General features: G+C 39.4%; 1 protein-coding gene across 1 annotated transcript; it reads right to left on the bottom strand.

Moving 5' to 3' along the window:
- On the bottom strand, positions 1-27,339 carry kars1 (lysyl-tRNA synthetase 1). Its single transcript, XM_063013185.1, has 14 exons — positions 27,271-27,339; positions 12,489-12,630; positions 10,226-10,391; positions 10,036-10,129; positions 9,756-9,942; positions 9,435-9,560; positions 9,226-9,345; positions 8,976-9,138; positions 5,459-5,632; positions 5,237-5,322; positions 2,339-2,424; positions 1,893-2,019; positions 1,666-1,809; positions 1-403 (listed from the first exon to the last, which is right to left on the bottom strand). Exons 1-14 carry the CDS (start codon positions 27,309-27,311, stop codon positions 329-331), a joined length of 1,731 nt encoding a protein of 576 aa, XP_062869255.1. The 5' UTR covers positions 27,312-27,339; the 3' UTR covers positions 1-328.
- Positions 27,340-27,414: the final 75 nt, after the last annotated feature.

The following is a 27,414-nucleotide window of genomic DNA, read 5'->3' as shown; positions in this document are numbered from 1 at the left end:
TAATTGAGCACAAAAAGGTTTATTCCTTTGTGTAATTTGAAGATATTTAAAAATACAGACAACAGTTGGTATTAAAACCATAAGTTGAGAAAAATATGGCTGAATTTAAACAGTTATTGTATTGATTTGATTCACAATTGTTGTGAACTAACAGACAACAAAGCTTTAAGAATAGGGAGTTTACTGCAAGAATTAGACACTTTGGTTTACTGCAGTGTGAAAGACTTCATGATATCTGGACAGCAAACAGGACAGTCAGGCTGAAACAAAACCCCCAACATGTATGAATCAGTTATAGGTCTCATCAGCACGTCAGTTATAATCAGCGTTAAACTGAAGTGCCCTCTGCTGGAGGCGCGGGTTTATTATCCTCAGGCTTCATGGCAGGAAAGAGAAGAACCTCCTACACAACACAATAGAAATAAACCACAATGTTAATTAAAAGGTAATTCTTATTCTATGTTGTTAGATGTTAAGTTTTGTACATACAAAAGGTACTTTGACAGGGACACAGTGTGCAGTTTTATACAATGAGCATCTTGTGCTTTACCATGTACTATGATTTGGCATGTTTAAGAAACCACCACTGAAGATTTAGGTGCTTTATCTTAAACAGGAATGCTACGCGTTGAATGAACATGTTTAAAAAAGCACATAAAAGGCTCTCAAAACTGCTCTGACCTGCCAAGACATGGACTCCAGAGTCCTGTGGTATCTGAGACCAGGACATTAACAGCAGTTCTTTGAACTTCGGTATGCTGTGAGGTGGACCGTCATACAATGCACCCTGGTTCCATTCTCTTCTGTGGGTAAGTGACACTACACACATGCCTGGCCGTCCTCGTAATCTTGGAGAAATCAGGATTCACCTGATAAGGTGACCTTTCATTACTCTGATGTCCAGTTCCAATGCCATCAAGCTCATCGAAGCTTTTCACAGTGGACAGGAGCTAGCATGTGTACTCCTGTCCTACGACTATACAACCCCATACACAGAAGGATTGTGAAACATTCTTATCACTAGTGTTAAAATCATCTGCAATTTAAGCAACAGTGGCTCTTCTGTTGGTCTGTATCAGATACCACTGCCTTTGTGTCCTCTGGCTTTAGTGAGCCCTGGCCTCCGAACAATGTCACTTTCGTGCCATGCCCCTCCTCGGACCACTGTCTGTGGTACAACTCACCATGGCTGCCTGTGAGCATCCTGTTCGGTTTCAGAGATACCTCAGCCTAGTCACTCAGGACTTTTACCCCGGCCCATACCTGCTGCATTCAACATGTGTATTGTGTGTAACTACGACCAGTACAACATTTTATATATTCCTGAACGGAATTATTTTTGGCCATTTATGTTTTTGCTTACATTTACATTTTCATAGTCACAGTACTGTGACAGTATATTGTCTAAGCAATTGAGGGTTAAGGGTCTTGCTCAAGGGTCAAACAGTGGCAACCTGGCAACCATGGTGGGGCTTGAACCAGCAACCTTTTGATTACTAGTCCTGTATCTAACTACTAGGCTATAACTGGGCTATAACTGCCTATAGTATAGTATACTGCATATAGTATAGTATAGTATAGTATATGCAGTACATTCTGAGTGGCATATTTAACTAATAAGAAACAGACAGCACTGGTTAACCCATTAAAGTCTGACTGGTGTACCTTGATGTTATTTGAGTCTGTAAGGAACATGGTGAGCCGGTCGATGCCCATGCCCCATCCTGCTGTTGGTGGAAGGCCATATTCTAATGCAGTGCAGAAAGTTTCATCTACAAACATAGCCTCGTCATCACCTTCTGCCTTGGCCTGTATAAAAGAGAGAATGAAAGTCAGCATCTACAATAGAGCCACCAAAACATACACATGGCCATAAGACTTAAATATTTCACCTTAGCCTGCTGTTCAAATAGCTCTCGTTGCCTGATTGGGTCATTCAACTCTGTGTAGGCGTTGCAAATTTCTTTCTTCATGACAAAAAGCTCAAAACGCTCAGTCAAGCCTTTCTGAGATCTGTGCCTGAGAGAACAAGTCAAGGAGTAAACAGATGCAACAATTAAACAGTGATTAACACAATCGGGACATAATGGAACTTTGGTTTTGGGGACCAACTGTAATTCACAGTCTTAAGTTTCATCTTTCAGTACAGACCTAATCCAATGTTTATAATGGGATACTAAACACATTTAAAACTTCATATAATGTTCTTATTTTTAAGTTAGGTCAAATTTATTTGCTAGTTTAAATCCCTAAAATCATTACTGAGACCATTTACATACCAGAAAGAACATATTAAGAATTCCTGGCCATTACATACAAATGGCAGAGAACTGCTTACCATTTTGCCAAGGGGCTCATGATTTGAGGGTGGTCACAAATAAATGTGGGGTTGATACACTTGACCTCCAGGAAATCTCCCACTAACTACAATATAAAAATAACACATAAAAAAATTAAAAACCAACATTACACCAACCATTTTCCCTTTTATAATCTGGTTTACATCTGTATACAGTGGGGGAAATAAGTATTTGATCCCCTGCTGATTTTGTAAGTTTACCCCCTTACAAAGACTTGAACAGTCTATAATTTTTATGGAAGGTTTATTTTAAGAGAGAGAGACAGAATATCAACAAAAAATCCAGAAAAAAAACATTAAATAAAAGTTATAAATTAATTTGTATTTAATTAAGGGAAATAAGTATTTGATCTAGGGCTGGGCGATTTTGCCAAAAAAAAAAAAATCGCGATTATTTTAAAATTATACCCGATTGTCGATTACGATTTAGATTTTTTAAAAATAAGACTCAAATTTCTTTTTTTGCATTGTAATTAAAGGCTGCAGAAGTGCAAAAATAGTAACAGCACCACCTATAATTATCCTTTTAAGGGACTCAAACTTTATAACAATAACGATATCACAATAATTAACAATAATAAAAACAAAATAGATCTAAATTATCTATATCCTTATCTATCTATATCTAAGAATAGCTCACAAACAACTTTTATTTTAAATAATGTTCAGCAGAACCTCCTTACATTAGGAAAAAAACTACAAAAAGTTCTTTACAGGTTTCTTAAAAGGAACACGAGCCTGTACTGTGCTGTTTCCACCACTGAGTGAGTCTGTATCAGTATCTACATTGGGGGGGGGGCATCAAGTGATCACTCAGCTCAGCTTTGATTTTGTCCGATTGTGATTTGGGGGGTGGATACAACATTTTAAACATTTAAGGATGTGTAATGTGTCATTTTAGTCCCATAAAACTTTCAAACTGTATTAACCACTATTATGTGTCGTAGAATGATTCGATTCTATTGAACGGCCCTTTAAGCCAAAATAAAGGAACCGATTCGCGCATTTGGGAGTCGTTACATACAAACGGCTCTTTAAAAGGAACCGAGACAAAAGATCCGACTCCCTATCGCAGAAGTCACTGCAGCAGTTTCCCAGACGCGATTTTTACTCGGTAACGGATGTGATTTAAAATGTAGCGAATTACAATTCTTAGTACAAAACTTACTTAAGTAAAAGTAAAATTACAGGCTGTAAAATCTACTTTAAAAAGTACAAGTACACAAAAAAAAACCCCGACTTAATTATCGTGCTCATCGGCTCCGTATTTTGATTCAGTTCAGTGGTGTTTGATTCAGTGAATCTTAATTAAACTCTTCTGTTTGTGTCTCGTTTAGCCGATCGTGTTTGCGCTCCTTATTACTGAATCTAACCGTTACCGTGTATAATCCTTGTTGTCTTCCGTTTACTGTTTTGGTTTTTGCTGGTTTTGGACTCTACCTGATTTTGTACACTGTTTTCGCCCTTTTTATATTAAACTTTCCCTGATTTATATTCCGCGAGCGTCTGGTCATGCGAATTAACCGAATTAATCGCCCAGCCCTAATTTGATCCCCTACCAACCAGCAAGAATTCTGACCCCCACAGACCGGTTATGTGCCCATGAGGCACACAAATTAGTCCTGTCCCTGTATAAAAGACACCTGTCACAGAATCAGTTTCTTCCATTCAAATCTCTCGACCACCATGGGCAAGACCAAAGAGCTATCAAAGGACGTCAGGGACAAGATTGTAGACCTGCACAAGGCTGGAATGGGCTACAAGACCATCAGCAAGAAGCTTGGTGAGAAAGAGACCACTGTTGGTGCGATAATTCGAAAATGGAAGAAATACAAGATCACAATCACCCTCACTCTGGAGCTCCATGCAAGATCTCACCTGGTGGGGTAAGAATGATTCTGAGAAAGGTGAGGTCAGTCCAGAATTACACAGGAGGAGCTTGACAATGATCTCAAGGGAGCTGGGAGCAGAGAAATGCTGGATATGACCCCAAGAACACCATCCCCACCAGGCATTTCTTTGCCTCCAAACACGGCCAGTGGAGTTGATGCCAAAGAGCTCAATTTTAATATCATCTGACCATATCACATTCTCCCAAGCTTTCTCTGAATCATTCAGGTGTTCATTGGCAAACTTCAGACGGGCCTGTACATGAGCCTTCTTGAGCAAAGGGACTTTGCGGGCACTGCAGGATCTCAATCCATTACGGCAAAGTGTGTTACTAATGGTTTTCTTGGTGACTGTGCTCCCAGCGCCCTTGAGATCATTGACAAGCTCCTCCCATGTAATTCTGGACTGACCTCACCTTTCTCAGAATCATTCTTACCCCACCAGGTGAGATCTTGCATGGAGCTCCAGAGTGAGGGTGATTGACTGTGATCTTGTATTTCTTCCATTTTCGAATTATCGCACCAACAGTGGTCTCTTTCTCACCAAGCTTCTTGCTGATGGTCTTGTAGCCCATTCCAGCCTTGTGCAGGTCTACAATCTTGTCCCTGACGTCTTTTGATAGCTCTTTGGTCTTGCCCATGGTGGTCGAGAGATTTGAACGGAAGAAACTGATTCTGTGACAGGTGTCTTTTATACAGGGACAGGACTAATTTGTGTGCCTCATGGGCACATAACCGGTCTGTGGGGGTCAGAATTCTTGCTGGTTGTTAGGGGATCAAATACTTATTTCCCTTAATTAAATACAAATTAATTTATAACTTTTATTTAATGTTTTTTTTCTGGATTTTTTGTTGATATTCTGTCTCTCTGTTAAAATAAACCTCCCATAAAAATTATAGACTGTTCAAGTCTTTGTAAGGGGGTAAACTTACAAAATCAGCAGGGGATCAAATACTTATTTCCCCCACTGTAAATGGCATGAGGTACCTTATCCAGTAGTCGTGCAGTTGTTCTGGGAGGTGGACATTCCACTCCCTTCTGAGCACACAGGTCATCGAAAAACTTGCGGGTTTCTTAGGGGGAAAAGAAAGGACATTATGTTTTGCTACATCTTGTGCTGCTGATAGTGATATAATAAATAAATAAATTGAAATGATCAGTGTTATTAAGAATTTAGTGCAATATTATAGTGTGGAAAATTCATTGTACCATCACTATCATAGGAGTCACAGGGTGGGAACTTCACTCCCATCTCTTTTTCCAGGTCATGGGTCATGCTTATTCTGCTGAAAGGAGGTGTGAAGTCAATTTCACAGGCCTGTCCTTCTGGTCCATCAGGGTGATAAGTTACTTTATAACCTCCTGTGATGTGCTTCACCATTCCTATGAGAGAAATGGAGAACATATTACATAAGGAAGATTTACAGTTTGTGAATGACTGTGTGGGTGTTTACATGCATTATTAGTAATCCGAATAAACCCCCCTAATGAGTAAATCTGAATAATGCATGTGGGTTTCTTGATACCTGCAAATGTACATGTTTGATAAAACAAGTTCCTAAAAGGGTGCAATAGAAAAGGGATATAAAAGGTAAACAGGGTTGTTGCTTTGCTGATCCATTCTGTAATAAATTGGAAGAAGCAGCAAGTAACTAGAAGATATTATACTCTGTTTCTAACAAGGATAGGATAAGAGTCTTCAAGTGGGCTTGTTACAAACTAGTTTTGTTTGTTTGTTTATTAGTATTTTAACGTCATGTTTTACACTTTTGGCTACATTCATGACAGGAAACGGTAGTTTATCTTCACACGAGGTTTGTCAGTTCACAAGGTTATATCACACTCAGTCATGGACAATTTGGTATCTCCTGTTTACCTCACTTGCATGTTTTTGGACTGTGGGAGGAAACCGGAGCTCCCGGAGTAAACCCACGCAGACATGGGGAGAACATGCAAACTCCACACAGAAAGGACCTGGATCGCCCCACCTGGGGATCGAACCCAGGACCTTCTTGCTGTGAGGCGACAGTGCTACCCCACTTAGCCACCGCGCCGCCCCGTTACCAACTAGTACCCTCAAAATAAAACAATAGGCTGTTTATTAGATCAATTCTAAGAGTCATTAAAACATCTTGGTAATTTAAACTAGAGATGCATGAGTACCGATACTGGTATCGGGTATTTGCCCGATACCGCGTTCAATAACTTGTACTTTTTACAAAAACATTCATGAGAAGTGATGAGGGGTTTAATGATACTACGTCCAAAAATGCACGTCAACAAGTAGCGAGTGATCAAAGTGTTTGTGTGCTGATGTGCAGCGTAAAATCAAAGAAGAAAAATAAATGAATGAGTGGATTTGGCAACACGAACAGTATGGATTGTTCTATAGTAAGTTGGAGGTTAATAAATATTTTTGCAATGCAGTGTTGGTGTTATGTTTTGTAGAGGATCAAATCAGAAATTCTGTAAAACGTGTGTGTGCCGGTGTATTCTGATATAAACTATACTATCCCCCTGTCCCACCTGTTTACACTCCTCTCCTGCGTTTCCCCTCACACCGTATCCTGCGTTCTTGAGAGCCGAGTTTTGATCGCCGAGCGAACACCGAGTTGCTCCCGAGCCGGCAAATCTAGCGCCGAGCTTGGGAGCAACTCGGCGTTCGCTCGGCGATCAAAACTCGGCTCTTGATCGCTAAGTGTGAACTATCCAACAACTCGATCCGACCGGCTCGCCGAGCGTCAGATATCTGATCTGAGATGTGCGACTGGGAATGAGTGACATGCCGAACAGCCAATGAGAACGCAGGATACGGTGTGAGGGGAAACGCAGGAGAGGAGTGTAAACAGGTGGGACAGGGGCTTATAGTTTATGTAAGAATACACCGGCACACACACGGTTTACAGTATTTCTGACCTCTATTTTCTCTCTACAAAACATAACAACAAAACACCAACATTGCAAAAATATTTATTAACCTCCAACTCACTACAGAACAATACATGCTATTCGTGTTGCCAAATCCACTCAGATTCATTTATTTTTCCTCCTTGATTTAATCACATCAGCGCACAAACATTTTGATCACTCGCTACTTGTTGATGTGCATTTTTGGACGTGGTGTCATTAAACTTCTCGTCACTTCTCACGTGTGTTTTTGTTTAAAAAAAAATGGTATTCTAAATAGGTATTGGTATCGGTATCAGCAAGTACAAAAATACATGTACTCGTACTCCGTCGGGAAAAAATGGTATCGATGCATCCCTAATTTAAACAGAGGTGATTATACCACCTCACTAATAAAAGTGTAATTAACATGTTTATTACCTATAAATACACTACTAACTACTAAATATACAAATACTTTAACCATTCAAAGATTTCACATAAAAGTGTGTTTAGAGCAATAGTGTTTAAAATAGCTCGTTTCATAATTATTTATGTCACGGACCGGGATTACAATTTGAGCTGATGGTAGTTAACACTAAGTACACATGTTAAATGCAGAATAAGTTTAAAGGTTCAAGAGAATTAACAAACTACAAATTCCTCTTTTAATATAATTTTACAATCTGTAAATAAATCAGTATTCTGCAACACAACTTTGTCAGTTCACAGGTGGCAGCAGCATTTCACCATAGCGCTTTTCCACCAAAACAACTCTGGTTCTTGAACCGGTTCTGTTCGAGTTTCTTTGAACCAATGCACGTTTCCACCAGTATTTAAGAACCAAGCTGCGTCATTAACGGTGGGCGTTACGCAACGAAAGTAAAGAGTAGTAACATGATGGCGAAGCGTGTAGATTACCTGCGAGCATTTGTGCTGTTTTTACAGATGTTCGTTTTTATGTAAAAAGCATCGATCGACATTTGGTGATAAGAAGACATAGACGCGTTTGTCGCCATTGTTGCTTTTTTTTAGTGCATTCATGTGAGAAGCTTTTTGTGCCTCGCTCTCACCGCGACCCTCGGGGTAAATAGTTGCTTTGCTCAGCACTCGGCTTGAGGGTGCAGTGAAGTTCACATCAAGAGCATCAATTTGTGTGAAATAACCATCAAACCCAGTCTATAATACAATACATATATCTGTGTTTAGTTGTATTTACTTCACATGTAGTGTTTATGCAGCTCGGGGTTCTGAATCCGCTTCTCAGGAAAGTTGAAAAAGCTTAACGTAAAAAATAAAGCGTAACGTGGCTGAATGTACTAAAAGTACTACACAGGAACACTAAACTTCTTTCCGTAATTACTGGTTATAAGCGCTCTGTACTGCCCAAATCCATCGCTTGTTGTTTATTAAAACAAGCCACGTTACGCCTTATTTTTCACGTTAAGCGTATTTTGTACTGTCTGGGTCACTTTTACCACACAGTTCATCTCTTTTGAGGCGCTTTGAAAATATCAGCAGCTGAACTGGCTCAAAATTCAAATCAGGTGAACTTTACAAGGTAGAAGTGCAGTGCAAGCGCCATACAAGACACCAGCACAACGGTTTCGCAGCTTGTCATGTAAAAGCACGCTACACTCTGACATGCCCACAGATGATGTCACGGTTGCGCTGAAAAAGCAAGTACTCTGTGGTGCCAGATTAGATCGCAAGTTCGCCTTCTGGAACCTCTTTTTTTCAATGGAAACAAGCAGAACCGGTTCAAAATCAAGTTCTCAAACTGGAACAAGCTCTGTTCCACATAGGTGTAGGAAAGTGTGCTAGGAAAAGAAAAACAAACCTGAAAGAAGCTTCTCGGTGATCTCCATGAGGTCATGATAATCAGCATACGCCATGTAAAATTCACACGTAGTGAACTCTGGATTGTGAGTGAGGTCAATGCCCTCGTTTCTAAACTGACGACCAACCTCATAGACACGGTCAATACCTCCAACCACCAGCATCTAATGAAAAGACATCAGAGAGAACCATTCTGGCAGCTTGAATTTTGGCAATGTATTTGTTTAAAGACAGAGAGTAGAACATGGTACCTTATGATAGAGCTCAGGGGCAATTCTCATGTACAGGTTCATATCCAGCTCGTTGTGGTAGGTGACGAAAGGTCTAGCTACTGCTCCTCCAGGAATGAGGTTCATCATCGGTGTCTCAATCTACAACCCCAAAACACACCATTACTAGTAGTGCCTCATTTAACAGCTATGTATGAACTGCAGATGTATATTGTGAAAGGTTAACATACCTCAAGAAAGCCAAGCTGATCCAGGAAGCTGCGCAGGTAGGTTATGATCTTAGCTCGGGTTATAAACTTTTGCCTTACAGGGTCGTTAAGAATCAGGTCCAGGTACCGCTGCCGGAACCGTGTTTCCTAACACAAAATAGCACAAAGCCCATCAGAAAAAGCAACACCCATGTTTGTTCCAGATCCATAGTTCTATTAACCTTTTTAGTTACTAATGTGAAGCTTGTACTTTTTATTGTTGACTGATCAAGTGCAACATGACTGGCAACATGCCCTTATCATACTAATAGTGCCTAATAATGTTTGCAGGCATACACTCACCTTGTCTTTTAGGCCAAAGTGGAGGTGAGGAAGCATGTGCAAACATGGTGACAACAAGGTCATCTCAACAGGGATGATGCTCAGCTCCCCTTTCTTGGTCTTCCCAGGGACACCACGGACACCAATGATGTCACCACGTCGCAGTTTATTGTTGATGGCAACAAAGGCTTCCTCTGATTTGTAATTTCTAAGTGGAAAGAAGAAACATTTGAAAAAAAATTTAAACACACAGCTGCACAGCTAACATGGAAAACAAACTTTGCACTCTGATTGTTCAGACCTGGAGTTTGCCATGACCTGCAACTTCACCCCTTCTCCTCGCAAGTCGTAGAAGATCAGCTTGGCACCAGAGGCCCTTTTGGCATGGACACGACCTGAGGAGCATTAGAAAAGTAAAAAAAAGAAAAAAGAAGTCTGCAGTTGATAATGCTTGAATTCTATTTTTTTAACAAAAGTGTCAAGGCTATTACCGGTCACATTAAGGACAACATCTGATAGCTGGTCCCCAGGCTGTAGGTGGTTGTACTTTTCTATAAAATCAGTAAGTGATAAATCCACATGAAACTTGTGGGGGTAGGGGTCTTCAGCTGTTCCCTTCAAAGCTTGAATGGCCTGTGAGCGGATCTTGAAGTATTGCTTTAAAAAAATAATAATGATTGATCAATTCAAAGCATTTCAAAGTAAAACAGTTTACTTAAGGGTCTTATGATCAGGTGTACAACAATGTGTTTTACAGAAAACTTCCAGGAGGCCACCGATTTTGTGCTAATACTTCTGAATTAACCAGCATGTCAGCAGAGCCAACATGATGCAGTATTACAATTTAATATTAATCATAATAGGTACACAGCAGTAGTGTGCTGAAGTCTTGTATCAAGACGAACTGGACTTAAATTCCACCTGCAAGACTGTAACAATTAGTGTCGTCAGTTCTCAAACCATTAACCAAGTGTCATTCAGGGCTAGGGCTGGGCGATTTTGCCAAAAAAAAAAAAAAAAATCTCGATTATTTTAAAATTATAACCGATTGTCGATTACGAATTTTTTTTTTTTTTTTTTTTTTTTTTTTTTTGTATAATGCAATTGAAATAAGACTTAAATTTCTTTTTTTGCATTGTAATTTAAAAGACTGCAGAAGTGCAAAAATAGTAACAGCACCACCTATAATTATCCTTGTAAGGGACTCAAACTTTATAACAATAACAATATCACAATAATTAAAACAAAATAGAAATCTAAATTATCTATATGCTTTATAAGAATAGCTCACAAACAACTCTTGTTTTAAATATTGTGCAGCAGAACCACCTTACAAAAAGTTCTTTACAGGTTTCTTAAAAGGAACACAAGCCTGTACTGTGCTGTTTCCACCACTAAGTGAGTCTGTATCAGTATCTACATTGGGGGGCATCAAGTAATCACTCAGCTCAGCTTTTGTCCTCTTGTGATTGGGGGGTGGATGGAGGGGGCCAGTTCTGCTTCTAACAATATGGACTACAAATCCCAAGCTCTCACGGACTGTCACGTGACTGTCACATGTCCCGGTCAGCCAATCCTGATCGGGCTCACTGTCTCCGGAGTTTTGATTCAGTTCAGCGGTGTTTGATTCAGTGAATCTTAATTAAACTCTTCTGTTTGTGTCTCATTTTGCCGATCATGTTTGCGCTCTTTATTTCTAAATCTAATCGTTACCGTGTATAATCCTTGTTGTCTTCCGTTTACTGTTTTAGTTTATCCACTGGTTTTGGACTTTACCTGATTTTGTACACTGTTTTTGCCCTTTTGATATTAAACTTTCCCTGATTTATATTCCGCGGGCGTCTGGTCAGTTTCTGCCTCGTGACATGTTGGTATTTTAATTAAAATATAAAGTATGTAAACAATCGCGATTGTCACATTCTAACATCGGGTGAAAACTTTCATGCGAATTAACCGAATTAATCGTGAAAATCGCCCAGCCCTATTTAGGGCTAGGGCTGAAACGATTCCTCGAGAAACTCGAATAATTCGATGACTAAAAATCATCGATTCGAGTCATCGTTTAATCCATACAACTATATACAGTTAACGGTGTTTCGCACGGACGACTTTTACTTTTGCACAAAGCGTTCACGCTGTGGGCAGGTGACGTGAAGAAGCCAGAGCTGCGTCCGAAATCCCATACTTAAACCGGGTACTTTCCGCGTACAGTTTAATGAATACAATGAGAAAACAACAGAAAGTTTGAGATCATTTTAAGCTGAAAAAAAACGATCAGCATCGATAGAATACTCGATCACAAAAATAATCGATAGCTCTATTTAGGGCACTCTAGCACATCTCAAACTAATCGGCTTGAATCTTAGCTCTGCCAGCCGGCAGGCTGGGCACCTACACGACCATCGGTTGGCTTGTTTAAGAGATGGGTGCTGGATGGTATGCCTCATAAAGGTCAAAGGTGATGTAACACAGTGCTAAACAGGCCTCTGTCCCAGCTTTTTGATTGTTGCAGGCTTCGAATTCTACATTTATTTATATTTTAAAAAAAAACAATGAATTTGATAAGTAAAAACATTTGAAATCTTTTTTTTCTACTTTTGTCAGTTAAATCAAGATTCAAAAGAATTAACAAATCAAAAATATCAAATTAACAAATCAAAGTATTAACAAATCAAAGAATTAACAAAAATTCTTCTTCTTTTGGCAAAGGTACCAGCTGCAGTTTTAGTCTTAGTCTTCAAAAGTATGACCTACATTAGGGTCCAGATTCTCCTCGTCTGTGCCATCCACATGTTGCTGAGGTTGGTCATCTGTCTCCTTGGTCTGCTGCTGCTCTTTGACCTTGGTTTCCTTCTCAGCAACCTTCTTCTCCGCTTTCATGCGCCTTTTCAGCTCACTAGAACACACAGATAAGTTATGTGTGACTGAGAGCCTTGTAAGCATTTTAGTGAAGACATTGTAATTGAAACTAGCTAATGATGCCAAAAACTAAATGTTTGGAGTGACAAAAGGTTGGTTGTTTTTTCCAAAATTAGACAAACACCACCAACCTTCTGTCACTTCTCCAGCGACATCCTTCAATAAGCGAAGGCACAGTTTTCGGACAGTGAGGAACGAACTTCTGTGGCAGTGAGCCGATGGCCCGGCACACTGGCTGCCTGGCTGCTCTGACCAAGGTCAACATGTTGAACAGATCCTATTTAATAAAGCAAGAAAATGCACATAAGACCTATTTTAATGTTGCCTTATTTGATGGTTTAACAAAAATGCCTTAAGTATAGATAAATATGTTCATCTTTGCTAGTACACATGAAGGACAGAGGTTGTAAAAGCCTTACTTTTACACTATGGTAGTGAACTACAGAAACTGGGGACACTCATTTGAGCTGTTTTTTATACTTATATTGACTAGTGTGTCTATAAATGTTTTAGTCATTATTGAGAATTTATTGCCATAAAAAATAAACCACATGTGACTGGACATGAACTACCAGTGGTAGCTCAGCGGTTAAGGTACTGGACTGGTAAGTAAAAGCTTGGTGATCAAAGCCCCACCACTGCCAGGTTGCCAATGATAGGCCCTTGATTAGGGCTCTTAAACTTTTCTCAAAGCTCATATCTGTTTGTATTCAAAGTGTAAATCACTTTGGGGGGAAAAGTATCCACTTAAAATGACATAAATTTCAACATTAAATAGCTGCAGCCAAATAGAAATGGATTCCTGAAGCAAGCACAACAGCTGTGATTTGTCCCTGTCTGTGTTACCAATTAGGGCTGTGCTTACTCTCTATGGAAATTTGTGTGGTTAACAACAACACAGGTTAGCCACAAGCATCTTTTTATGTGTCATTTAGTTGCATGATAATTTGCTCCTGGCTTCCTGTGTAAGCAAACACACTGTATGGAAAATGTGTACTATATGAAGTACAAAATACTGGCTTCTATGCTAAATATATCAGCAGGTCAATTTACTCAGAATATCAAAAAATTTAGGTCCTAAAACTGAGGTTTACAAATAGGTTGTAGTACATTTAAGTAGTAATGTATTTAAAATATTTGAGCTAGAAGCAACCAATATGTATTCAGGTAATAACAACAAACTACAAAATGGTTTGCTGATTTGGTGGACATACATATTCTTCAGTTCACACCCTGTAAACACCCTATTACTATACTTAGAGACGTGTCAATCAAGTCTTTCAGCTTTTTCATTATGATAACATGCATAAGCACATACTGGACATATTTTTAAAGGTCGAAAGCCCTTTCTGACGCAGCCCTACATATTTTATAGGGCTTGGCCAGGCTTGGCCTTCAATGGCTAAACTGTTCAGCCACCACCACTCAGGCATAGTCACATAGTTCACATTTGTACAGACACCAAACAGACACCAAACTAATCAATAGCACCTCTTTTAAATTTAAATTTAAATTTAAGGGTTTAAATTTAAACCCTGGATCTCAGCAGGAGTGTGGTAGCATATTGTACTGCTGCGCCACCCAAGACACTTGAGCGGTAAGATTAAATTAATAAACACTATTCCGAATAGTCAGTACTGACAGTTTATTCACATGCAATTTTGTTTGAAAGGAAATACTCAAGACCGGATGTATTGTTTTCGGTGGAGGTGGTTTCCATGTCGCACTTAAAATTGTGTTAGCATTGCAAAAGTGAAAGTAAAACACAATTTAGAACAAAAGAAAACAAAACTAACTTGTTTGAATATATAACATCAGACAAATATATATGACAGCAGTGAAGTAATTTACCAATGTTTTTAACTAAATTTTTGTTAGTAAATAAATGTATTTTTTATTAGGATTTTAACTTCATATTTGACACATTTTGGTTACATACATGACAGAAACTGCAGTTACTCGTTACACAAGATTCATCAGTTCACAATTTTAATCTCAAACACAGTCATGGACAATTTTGTATCTCCAATAAACCTGACAGCATGTCTTTCTACTGTTGGAGGAAACCGGAGCTCCCGGAGGAAACCCACGCAGACGACATGCAAACTCCACACGGAAAGAACCCGGACCGCCCTAGTTGGGGCTCGAACCCAGGACCGTCTTGCTGTGAGGTGACAGTGCAACCCACTGAGCTGAGCCACCCTAGTAAATAAATCAAATGTCAGTAAAACATGCCATGTCTTTACTCATTCATTTTCTTATACGCTTATCCAATTAGGATCGCAGGACGGGGAATGCTGAAGCCTATCCCAGCTTTTCAATGGGCGCAAGGCACACAATAAAACCCTGGACGGGACGCCAGTCCATTGCAGGGAAGACACACATATGCACACACACATACCCATTCACTTACAGGGCAATTCAGTGTCTCCAATAAACCTGACTTCATGTCTTTCTAGTATGGGAGGAAACCGGAGCTCCCGGAGGAAACCCACGGAGAGAACATGCAAATTCCACACAGAAAGGACTTGGACCGCCCAAGTTGGGGCTCGAACCCAGGACCTTCTTGCTGTGAGACGACAGTGTGACCCACTGAGCCATTGTGCCACCCTAGTAAATAAATCAAATGTCAGTAAAACATGGCATGGTTTTACTTACCCAAAAAAGACAAATTTTTATTGACATTGATTTTACTGCCCTGGTCAGAACATGGAATCCCACTGCCCCACAAGGTTTCAAGCTTTTCTGACTTTATGACACAGATGATTCTACTTCTGAAGGGCTTAATAACGAGCTTGATGAGGTAGGTGTGTTGGGAGCAGGGAAAGACTATATAGCTTTGCATGGCAGTGGGCCTGCAGGACTGAAGCCAAGTAACCCTGGTAGCGCCTTTCACGTGTTACAACCAGGTCAATAAAACAAATAAACACGACTGCAAATTGGTTTCAGATTTCTTATATTAAAAAACAAAAACAAAAAAAAACTAAAGGAAGCCCTACATTTAATTTGATCAATATACAAATTAATAACACATTTTAACTGTACGGAACACTGTGCTCTATCTATATATCGCCACAATATGGACAACACCAGCCCTACGACACAGGCTAACATAAGCAAATGTTCTGGTTAATTAGTCAGACAATACTTGCTCTAGATAATCTGCTGTAAATATAAAAAAGAGAGACTTAACTCGCTGATTTTGAGCCTGATAATGTGTGTTTAAAGCGGAAATAATCGACCGCATGCAGCTATCAAACTCCACACTGCAGCTGCTAAGCTAAAAGTTGCACCTTTTTACCCTTTTTAACAAAAATGCCTTAAGTATAGATAAATATGTTCATCTTTGCTAGTACACATGAAGGACAGAGGTTGTAAAAGCCTTACTGTTACACTATGGAAGTGAACTACAAAATCTGGGGACACTCATTTGAGCTTTTTTTATACTTATATTGACTAGTGTGTCTATAAATGTTTTAGTCATTATTGAGAATTTATTGCCATCAAAAATAAACCACATGTGACTGGACATGAACTACGAGTGGTAGCTCAGCGTAGGGCTGGGCGATATGGATCAAAAATTATATCTCGATATTTTTTTCTGAATGGCGATATACGATATACAGTGTATCACAAAAGTGAGTACACCCCTCACATTTCTGCAAATATTTCATTATAGCTTTTCATGGGACAACACTATAGACATGAAACTTGGATATAACTTAGAGTAGTCAGTGTACAGCTTGTATAGCAGTGTAGATTTACTGTCTTCTGAAAATAACTCAACACACAGCCATTAATGTCTAAATAGCTGGCAACATAAGTGAGTACACCCCACAGTGAACATGTCCAAATTGTGCCCAAATGTGTCGTTGTCCCTCCCTGGTGTCATGTGTCAAGGTCCCAGGTGTAAATGGGGAGCAGGGCTGTTAAATTTGGTGTTTTGGGTACAATTCTCTCATACTGGCCACTGGATATTCAACATGGCACCTCATGGCAAAGAACTCTCTGAGGATGTGAGAAATAGAATTGTTGCTCTCCACAAAGATGGCCTGGGCTATAAGAAGATTGCTAACACCCTGAAACTGAGCTACAGCATGGTGGCCAAGGTCATACAGCGGTTTTCCAGGACAGGTTCCACTCGGAACAGGCTTTGCCAGGGTCGACCAAAGAAGTTGAGTCCACGTGTTCGGCGTCATATCCAGAGGTTGGCTTTAAAAAATAGACACATGAGTGCTGCCAGCATTGCTGCAGAGGTTGAAGACGTGGGAGGTCAGCCTGTCAGTGCTCAGACCATACGCCGCACACTGCATCAACTCGGTCTGCATGGTCGTCATCCCAGAAGGAAGCTGACGCACAAGAAAGCCCGCAAACAGTTTGCTGAAGACAAGCAGTCCAAGAACATGGATTACTGGAATGCCCTGTGGTCTGACGAGACCAAGATAAACTTGTTTGGCTCAGATGGTGTCCAGCATGTGTGGCGGCGCCCTGGTGAGAAGTACCAAGACAACTGTATCTTGCCTACAGTCAAGCATGGTGGTGGTAGCATCATGGTCTTGGGCTGCATGAGTGTTGCTGGCACTGGGGAGCTGCAGTTCATTGAGGGAAACATGAATTCCAACATGTACTGTGACATTCTGAAACAGAGCATGATCCCCTCCCTTCGAAAACTGGGCCTCATGGCAGTTTTCCAACAGGATAACGACCCCAAACACAACCTACAAAATGACAACTGCCTTGCTGAGGAAGCTGAAGGTAAAGGTGATGGACTAAACCCAATTGAGCACCTGTGGCGCATCCTCAAGTGGAAGGTGGAGGAGTTCAAGGTGTCTAACATCCACCAGCTCCTTGATGTCATCATGGAGGAGTGGAAGAGGATTCCAGTAGCAACCTGTGCAGCTCTGGTGAATTCCATGCCCAGGAGGGTTAAGGCAGTGCTGGATAATAATGGTGGTCACACAAAATATTGACACTTTGGGCACAATTTGGACATGTTGACTGTGGGGTGTACTCACTTATGTTGCCAGCCATTTAGACAATAATGGCTGTGTGTTGAGTTATTTTCAGAAGACAGTAAATCTACACTGCTATACAAGTTGTACACTGACTACTCTAAGTTATATCCAAGTTTTATTTCTATAGTGTTGTCCCATGAAAAGATATAATAAAATATTTGCAGAAATGTGAGGGGTGTACTCACTTTTGTGATACACTGTATATCTCGATATTTTTTTATTCCATAAGGTAATAACAAAAAGACACTTCTGAGACAAAGCTACATGTTCCAATTTTTTTACAGGCACTTTTATTAATATTCATGCTGGGGAAGCTTCACACAAGAATTATTTTTGCTTCAATAAAAAAAAAGAGCTATTCTAAGAAAAAAAAAAGTTGTTTTCTAAGGCATCTCCTGTTGTCTAACGTGAATTACAAATATATTGTCTGGCCCTTTAAGAATGTTAAGTGTACTATAGGGCGCAGGGAGCGAGTGTGTAGGGAAGATGTTGGAATGACACGGTTTCCGGCTGAGCTTGTGTGACATTAAAAGTAAAACCCCGTTAAAGTAAACCCCTCGTTAACCCCCCACCCCCCCATGTTTGGACTTTATACATTATTTTATGTATATGTCGCCACAACATTAACATTTACATTAATATTTTCTTTTACTGTATAGAACTCAGTTCTGTAATACAGGCAGAACTAATCGTTCATGTTACTGTGTAACTATTACAACATTTAATGCATTTTAATCAGCGTTCTTCTTCATGCACTTTATTATTATTTAACAGCTTTATTTGCTGTTTAATTGCTGTTTGCTCCTTGTTTACTGCAGAGTTAGTTCATGCAATTTAATAATGTTTGGTTGTTTATTGGCCGACAACAAGAAATACTATAATAGAAGATAAATAAATAAATGACGTGTCGGACGTCGGGCGATCGTCCAGTATAAACTAACACAACCACGTACAACATCCAGTACAGAAATCCCCATAATGTTTGTTTTTACAGATAGAGCAAATATATGCACATCACATATACAAACACAAGAGTCAGAACAACAGGATACGCACCTACGTTATTATTACTTTCTCAACACGCACGTATTTATGTGAAGTAAATACGTGCATGTCAGCGCGTGCATGCGCTTGTGTTGGTTTTTGAAACGAATAACGACTCGTTTTCTTGTTTTTTAACTTTGGGATTTGAAGTGAAAACGAATGAAGGTACACGGAGCTGGAACCTTTTATCTGGACTTGTTTTCGGCATTCTCTACAGAATACATTATTCTGCTGCTCATCTGACACTTTGAATTCGAACCATCTCCAAATAATTACAAAATTAGTCATTATTTTTCTTTTTAGTAAACAGCTCCTCTTCGATAGCTTCTGTCATGTCTTTATCCGTCTCCATGCTATCGCTGCCTGCAGGACTTACTGGTGAAGCGGTGGGGAGGGTGAGTTGTGTTCAGTGAGGGAGAGGGGCGGGGCAGGTGAACATGTGCAGAGACAAACTGGGAGAAGAGAAAGACGAACTGTCGGATCTAACTGGAACGCAACATTTATATCGATATATGCGATATTGTCTTATCTTATATCGCGTATGAAAATATATCGATATTTTTAAAATATCGATATATCGCCCAGCCCTAGCTCAGCGGTTAAGGTACTGGACTGGTAAGTAAAAGCCTGGTGATCAAAGCCCCACCACTGCCAGGTTGCCAATGATAGGCCCTTGATTAGGGCTCTTAAACTTCTCTCAAAGCTCATATCTGTTTGTATTCAAAGTGTAAATCACTTTGGGGGGAAAAATATCCACTTAAAATGACATAAATTTCAACATTAAATAGCTGCAGCCAAATAGAAATGGATTCCTGAAGCAAGCACAACAGCTGTGATTTGTCCCTGTCTGTGTTACCAATTAGGGCTGTGCTTACTCTCTATGGAAATTTGTGTGGTTAACAACACAGGTTAGCCACAAGCATCTTTTTATGTGTCATTTAGTTGCATGATAATTTGCTCCTGGCTTCCTGTGTAAGCAAACACACTGTATGGAAAATGTGTACTATATGAAGTACAAAATACTGGCTTCTATGCTAAATATATCAGCAGGTCAATTTACTCAGAATATCAAAAAATTTAGGTCCTAAAACTGAGGTTTACAAATAGGTTGTAGTACATTTAAGTAGTAATGTATTTAAAATATTTGAGCTAGAAGCAACCAATATGTATTCAGGTAATAACAACTGAAACTACAAAATGGTTTGCTGATTTGGTGGACATACATATTCTTCAGTTCACACCCTGTAAACACCCTATTACTATACTTAGAGACGTGTCAATCAAGTCTTTCAGCTTTTTCATTATGATAACATGCATAAGCACATACTGGACATATTTTTAAAGGTCGAAAGCCCTTTCTGACGCAGCCCTACATATTTTATAGGGCTTGGCCAGGCTTGGCCTTCAATGGCTAAACTGTTCAGCCACCACCACTCAGGCATAGTCACATAGTTCACATTTGTACAGACACCAAACTAATCAATAGCACCTCTCAAATTTAAACCCTGGATCTCAGCAGGAGTGTGGTAGCATATTGTACTGCTGCGCCACCCAAGACACTTGAGCGGTAAGATTAAATTAATAAACACTATTCCGAATAGTCAGTACTGACAGTTTATTCACATGCAATTTAGTTTGAAAGGAAATACTCAAGACCGGATGTATTGTTTTCGGTGGAGGTGGTTTCCATGTCGCACTTAAAATTGTGTTAGCATTGCAAAAGTGAAAGTAAAACACAATTTAGAACAAAAGAAAACAAAACTAACTTGTTTGAATATATAACATCAGACAAATATATATGACAGCAGTGAAGTAATTTACCAATGTTTTTAACTAAATTTTTGTTAGTAAATAAATGTATTTTTTATTAGGATTTTAACTTCATATTTGACACATTTTGGTTACATACATGACAGAAACTGCAGTTACTCGTTACACAAGATTCATCAGTTCACAATTTTAATCTCAAACACAGTCATGGACAATTTTGTATCTCCAATAAACCTGACAGCATGTCTTTCTACTGTTGGAGGAAACCGGAGCTCCCGGAGGAAACCCACGCAGACGACATGCAAACTCCACACAGAAAGAACCCGGACCGCCCTAGTTGGGGCTCGAACCCAGGACCTTCTTGCTGTGAGACGACAGTGTGACCCACTGAGCCATTGTGCCACCCTAGTAAATAAATCAAATGTCAGTAAAACATGGCATGGTTTTACTTACCCAAAAAAGACAAATTTTTATTGACATTGATTTTACTGCCCTGGTCAGAACATGGAATCTCACTGCCCCACAAGGTTTCAAGCTTTTCTGACTTTATGACACAGATGATTCTACTTCTGAAGGGCTTAATAACGAGCTTGATGAGGTAGGTGTGTTGGGAGCAGGGAAAGACTGTATAGAACTCAGTTCTGTAATACAGGCAGAACTAATCGTTCATGTTACTGTGTAACTATTACAACATTTAATGCATTTTAATCAGCATTCTTCTTCATGCACTTTATTATTATTTAACAGCTTTATTTGCTGTTTAATTGCTGTTTGCTCCTTGTTTACTGCAGAGTTAGTTCATGCAATTTAATAATGTTTGGTTGTTTATTGGCCGACAACAAGAAATACTATAATAGAAGATAAATAAATAAATGACGTGTCGGACGTCGGGCGATCGTCCAGTATAAACTAACACAACCACGTACAACATCCAGTACAGAAATCCCCATAATGTTTGTTTTTACAGATAGAGCAAATATATGCACATCACATATACAAACACAAGAGTCAGAACAACAGGATACGCACCTACGTTATTATTACTTTCTCAACACGCACGTATTTATGTGAAGTAAATACGTGCATGTCAGCGCGTGCATGCGCTTGTGTTGGTTTTTGAAACGAATAACGACTCGTTTTCTTGTTTTTTAACTTTGGGATTTGAAGTGAAAACGAATGAAGGTACACGGAGCTGGAACCTTTTATCTGGACTTGTTTTCGGCATTCTCTACAGAATACATTATTCTGCTGCTCATCTGACACTTTGAATTCGAACCATCTCCAAATAATTACAAAATTAGTCATTATTTTTCTTTTTAGTAAACAGCTCCTCTTCGATAGCTTCTGTCATGTCTTTATCCATCTCCATGCTATCGCTGCCTGCAGGACTTACTGGTGAAGCGGTGGGGAGGGTGAGTTGTGTTCAGTGAGGGAGAGGGGCGGGGCAGGTGAACATGTGCAGAGACAAACTGGGAGAAGAGAAAGACGAACTGTCGGATCAAACTGGAACGCAACATTTATATCGATATATGCGATATTGTCTTATCTTATATCGCGTATGAAAATATATCGATATTTTTAAAATATCGATATATCGCCCAGCCCTAGCTCAGCGGTTAAGGTACTGGACTGGTAAGTAAAAGCTTGGTGATCAAAGCCCCACCACTGCCAGGTTGCCAATGATAGGCCCTTGATTAGGGCTCTTAAACTTCTCTCAAAGCTCATATCTGTTTGTATTCAAAGTGTAAATCACTTTGGGGGGAAAAGTATCCACTTAAAATGACATAAATTTCAACATTAAATAGCTGCAGCCAAATAGAAATGGATTCCTGAAGCAAGCACAACAGCTGTGATTTGTCCCTGTCTGTGTTACCAATTAGGGCTGTGCTTACTCTCTATGGAAATTTGTGTGGTTAACAACAACACAGGTTAGCCACAAGCATCTTTTTATGTGTCATTTAGTTGCATGATAATTTGCTCCTGGCTTCCTGTGTAAGCAAACACACTGTATGGAAAATGTGTACTATATGAAGTACAAAATACTGGCTTCTATGCTAAATATATCAGCAGGTCAATTTACTCAGAATATCAAAAAATTTAGGTCCTAAAACTGAGGTTTACAAATAGGTTGTAGTACATTTAAGTAGTAATGTATTTAAAATATTTGAGCTAGAAGCAACCAATATGTATTCAGGTAATAACAACAAACTACAAAATGGTTTGCTGATTTGGTGGACATACATATTCTTCAGTTCACACCCTGTAAACACCCTATTACTATACTTAGAGACGTGTCAATCAAGTCTTTCAGCTTTTTCATTATGATAACATGCATAAGCACATACTGGACATATTTTTAAAGGTCGAAAGCCCTTTCTGACGCAGCCCTACATATTTTATAGGGCTTGGCCAGGCTTGGCCTTCAATGGCTAAACTGTTCAGCCACCACCACTCAGGCATAGTCACATAGTTCACATTTGTACAGACACCAAACTAATCAATAGCACCTCTCAAATTTAAACCCTGGATCTCAGCAGGAGTGTGGTAGCATATTGTACTGCTGCGCCACCCAAGACACTTGAGCGGTAAGATTAAATTAATAAACACTATTCCGAATAGTCAGTACTGACAGTTTATTCACATGCAATTTTGTTTGAAAGGAAATACTCAAGACCGGATGTATTGTTTTCGGTGGAGGTGGTTTCCATGTCGCACTTAAAATTGTGTTAGCATTGCAAAAGTGAAAGTAAAACACAATTTAGAACAAAAGAAAACAAAACTAACTTGTTTGAATATATAACATCAGACAAATATATATGACAGCAGTGAAGTAATTTACCAATGTTTTTAACTAAATTTTTGTTAGTAAATAAATGTATTTTTTATTAGGATTTTAACTTCATATTTGACACATTTTGGTTACATACATGACAGAAACTGCAGTTACTCGTTACACAAGATTCATCAATTCAAAATTTTAATCTCAAACACAGTCATGGACAATTTTGTATCTCCAATAAACCTGACAGCATGTCTTTCTACTGTTGGAGGAAACCGGAGCTCCCGGAGGAAACCCACGCAGACGACATGCAAACTCCACACAGAAAGAACCCGGACCGCCCTAGTTGGGGCTCGAACCCAGGACCTTCTTGCTGTGAGACGACAGTGTGACCCACTGAGCCATTGTGCCACCCTAGTAAATAAATCAAATGTCAGTAAAACATGGCATGGTTTTACTTACCCAAAAAAGACAAATTTTTATTGACATTGATTTTACTGCCCTGGTCAGAACATGGAATCTCACTGCCCCACAAGGTTTCAAGCTTTTCTGACTTTATGACACAGATGATTCTACTTCTGAAGGGCTTAATAACGAGCTTGATGAGGTAGGTGTGTTGGGAGCAGGGAAAGACTGTATAGAACTCAGTTCTGTAATACAGGCAGAACTAATCGTTCATGTTACTGTGTAACTATTACAACATTTAATGCATTTTAATCAGCATTCTTCTTCATGCACTTTATTATTATTTAACAGCTTTATTTGCTGTTTAATTGCTGTTTGCTCCTTGTTTACTGCAGAGTTAGTTCATGAAATTTAATAATGTTTGGTTGTTTATTGGCCGACAACAAGAAATACTATAATAGAAGATAAATAAATAAATGACGTGTCGGACGTCGGGCGATCGTCCAGTATAAACTAACACAACCACGTACAACATCCAGTACAGAAATCCCCATAATGTTTGTTTTTACAGATAGAGCAAATATATGCACATCACATATACAAACACAAGAGTCAGAACAACAGGATACGCACCTACGTTATTATTACTTTCTCAACACTTAATGTGAAGTAAATACGTGCATGTCAGCGCGTGCATGCGCTTGTGTTGGTTTTTGAAACGAATAACGACTCGTTTTCTTGTTTTTTAACTTTGGGATTTGAAGTGAAAACGAATGAAGGTACACGGAGCTGGAACCTTTTATCTGGACTTGTTTTCGGCATTCTCTACAGAATACATTATTCTGCTGCTCATCTGACACTTTGAATTCGAACCATCTCCAAATAATTACAAAATTAGTCATTATTTTTCTTTTTAGTAAACAGCTCCTCTTCGATAGCTTCTGTCATGTCTTTATCCGTCTCCATGCTATCGCTGCCTGCAGGACTTACTGGTGAAGCGGTGGGGAGGGTGAGTTGTGTTCAGTGAGGGAGAGGGGCGGGGCAGGTGAACATGTGCAGAGACAAACTGGGAGAAGAGAAAGACGAACTGTCGGATCTAACTGGAACGCAACATTTATATCGATATATGCGATATTGTCTTATATCGCGTATGAAAATATATCGATATTTTTAAAATATCGATATATCGCCCAGCCCTAGCTCAGCGGTTAAGGTACTGGACTGGTAAGTAAAAGCTTGGTGATCAAAGCCCCACCACTGCCAGGTTGCCAATGATAGGCCCTTGATTAGGGCTCTTAAACTTCTCTCAAAGCTCATATCTGTTTGTATTCAAAGTGTAAATCACTTTGGGGGGAAAAGTATCCACTTAAAATGACATAAATTTCAACATTAAATAGCTGCAGCCAAATAGAAATGGATTCCTGAAGCAAGCACAACAGCTGTGATTTGTCCCCGTCTGTGTTACCAATTAGGGCTGTGCTTACTCTCTATGGAAATTTGTGTGGTTAACAACACAGGTTAGCCACAAGCATCTTTTTATGTGTCATTTACTGCATGATAATTTGCTCCTGGCTTCCTGTGTAAGCAAACACACTGTATGGAAAATGTGTACTATATGAAGTACAAAATACTGGCTTCTATGCTAAATATATCAGCAGGTCAATCTACTCAGAATTACACATCAATATCAAAAAATTTAGTTCCTAAAGCCGAGGTTTACAAATAGGTTGTAGTACATTTAAGTAGTAATGTATTTAAAATATTTGAGCTAGAAGCAACCAATATGTATTCAGGTAATAACAACTGAAACTACAAAATGGTTTGCTGATTTGGTGGACATACATATTCTTCAGTTCACACCCTGTAAACACCCTATTACTATACTTAGAGACGTGTCAATCAAGTCTTTCAGCTTTTTCATTATGATAACATGCATAAGCACATACTGGACATATTTTTAAAGGTCGAAAGCCCTTTCTGACGCAGCCCTACATATTTTATCCAGGCTTGAACTTCAATGGCTAAACTGTTCAGCCACCACCACTCAGGCATAGTCACATAGTTCACATTTGTACAGACACCAAACTAATCAATAGCACCTCTCAAATTTAAACCCTGGATCTCAGCAGGAGTGTGGTAGCATATTGTACTGCTGCGCCACCCAAGACACTTGAGCGGTAAGATTAAATTAATAAACACTATTCCGAATAGTCAGTACTGACAGTTTATTCACATGCAATTTTGTTTGAAAGGAAATACTCAAGACCGGATGTATTGTTTTCGGTGGAGGTGGTTTCCATGTCGCACTTAAAATTGTGTTAGCATTGCAAAAGTGAAAGTAAAACACAATTTAGAACAAAAGAAAACAAAACTAACTTGTTTGAATATATAACATCAGACAAATATATATGACAGCAGTGAAGTAATTTACCAATGTTTTTAACTAAATTTTTGTTAGTAAATAAATGTATTTTTTATTAGGATTTTAACTTCATATTTGACACATTTTGGTTACATACATGACAGAAACTGCAGTTACTCGTTACACAAGATTCATCAGTTCACAATTTTAATCTCAAACACAGTCATGGACAATTTTGTATCTCCAATAAACCTGACAGCATGTCTTTCTACTGTTGGAGGAAACCGGAGCTCCCGGAGGAAACCCACGCAGACGACATGCAAACTCCACACAGAAAGAACCCGGACCGCCCTAGTTGGGGCTCGAACCCAGGACCTTCTTGCTGTGAGACGACAGTGTGACCCACTGAGCCATTGTGCCACCATAGTAAATAAATCAAATGTCAGTAAAACATGGCATGGTTTTACTTACCCAAAAAAGACAAATTTTTATTGACATTGATTTTACTGCCCTGGTCAGAACATGGAATCCCACTGCCCCACAAGGTTTCAAGCTTTTCTGACTTTATGACACAGATGATTCTACTTCTGAAGGGCTTAATAACGAGCTTGATGAGGTAGGTGTGTTGGGAGCAGGGAAAGACTATATAGCTTTGCATGGCAGTGGGCCTGCAGGACTGAAGCCAAGTAACCCTGGTAGCGCCTTTCACGTGTTACAACCAGGTCAATAAAACAAATAAACACGACTGCAAATTGGTTTCAGATTTCTTATATTAAAAAACAAACAAAAAAAAACTAAAGGAAGCCCTACATTTAATTTGATCAATATACAAATTAATAACACATTTTAACTGTACGGAACACTGTGCTCTATCTATATATCGCCACAATATGGACAACACCAGCCCTACGACACAGGCTAACATAAGCAAATGTTCTGGTTAATTAGTCAGACAATACTTGCTCTAGATAATCTGCTGTAAATATAAAAAAGAGAGACTTAACTCGCTGATTTTAAGCCTGATAATGTGTGTTTAAAGCGGAAATAATCGACCGCATGCAGCTATCAAACTCCACACTGCAGCTGCTAAGCTAAGCTAAAAGTTGCATCATACAATTTAGCCGTACAAGCTGCAGCAGGTCTCCCTAAAACTACCACTTAAAAAAAAGTATTAAAATGTCGCTTCAGACGTGTTCAGTAGTAATGTAAACATGTCAGTAAAACACGGGAAAGGTTTCCTACTTTTTGCTCAGTTTCTCTGCGTCCGCTACCACGTCTGCCATCTTCACTCAGTCTGCGCGACAACCTTACAGCCTACCTACGACGAAGGCTTAAGAGGCTCCCCACAAACCCCGCCCCTGCCCTGGGATTGGCTAAAAAATCGTA

This window comes from Trichomycterus rosablanca, chromosome 17 (genome assembly GCF_030014385.1).
Source record: "Trichomycterus rosablanca isolate fTriRos1 chromosome 17, fTriRos1.hap1, whole genome shotgun sequence".
In the NCBI taxonomy this organism is placed as follows: Eukaryota; Metazoa; Chordata; class Actinopteri; order Siluriformes; family Trichomycteridae; genus Trichomycterus; species Trichomycterus rosablanca.
Note: the sequence above shows the minus strand (reverse complement) of the source record. Positions and strands in the feature narration are given on the sequence as shown.

Coding starts and splice junctions, on each gene's coding strand:
- kars1 (XM_063013185.1), bottom strand. CDS start 27,311: ATGGCAGACGTGGTAGCGGACGCAGAGAAACTGAGCAAAAA. Junction 5,323..5,458: donor TGACTCCTATGATAGTGATG/GTACAATGAATT, acceptor TTTCCCCCTAAG/AAACCCGCAAGTTTTTCGAT. Junction 404..1,665: donor CAGACTCAAATAACATCAAG/GTACACCAGTCA, acceptor TGTGTTGTGTAG/GAGGTTCTTCTCTTTCCTGC.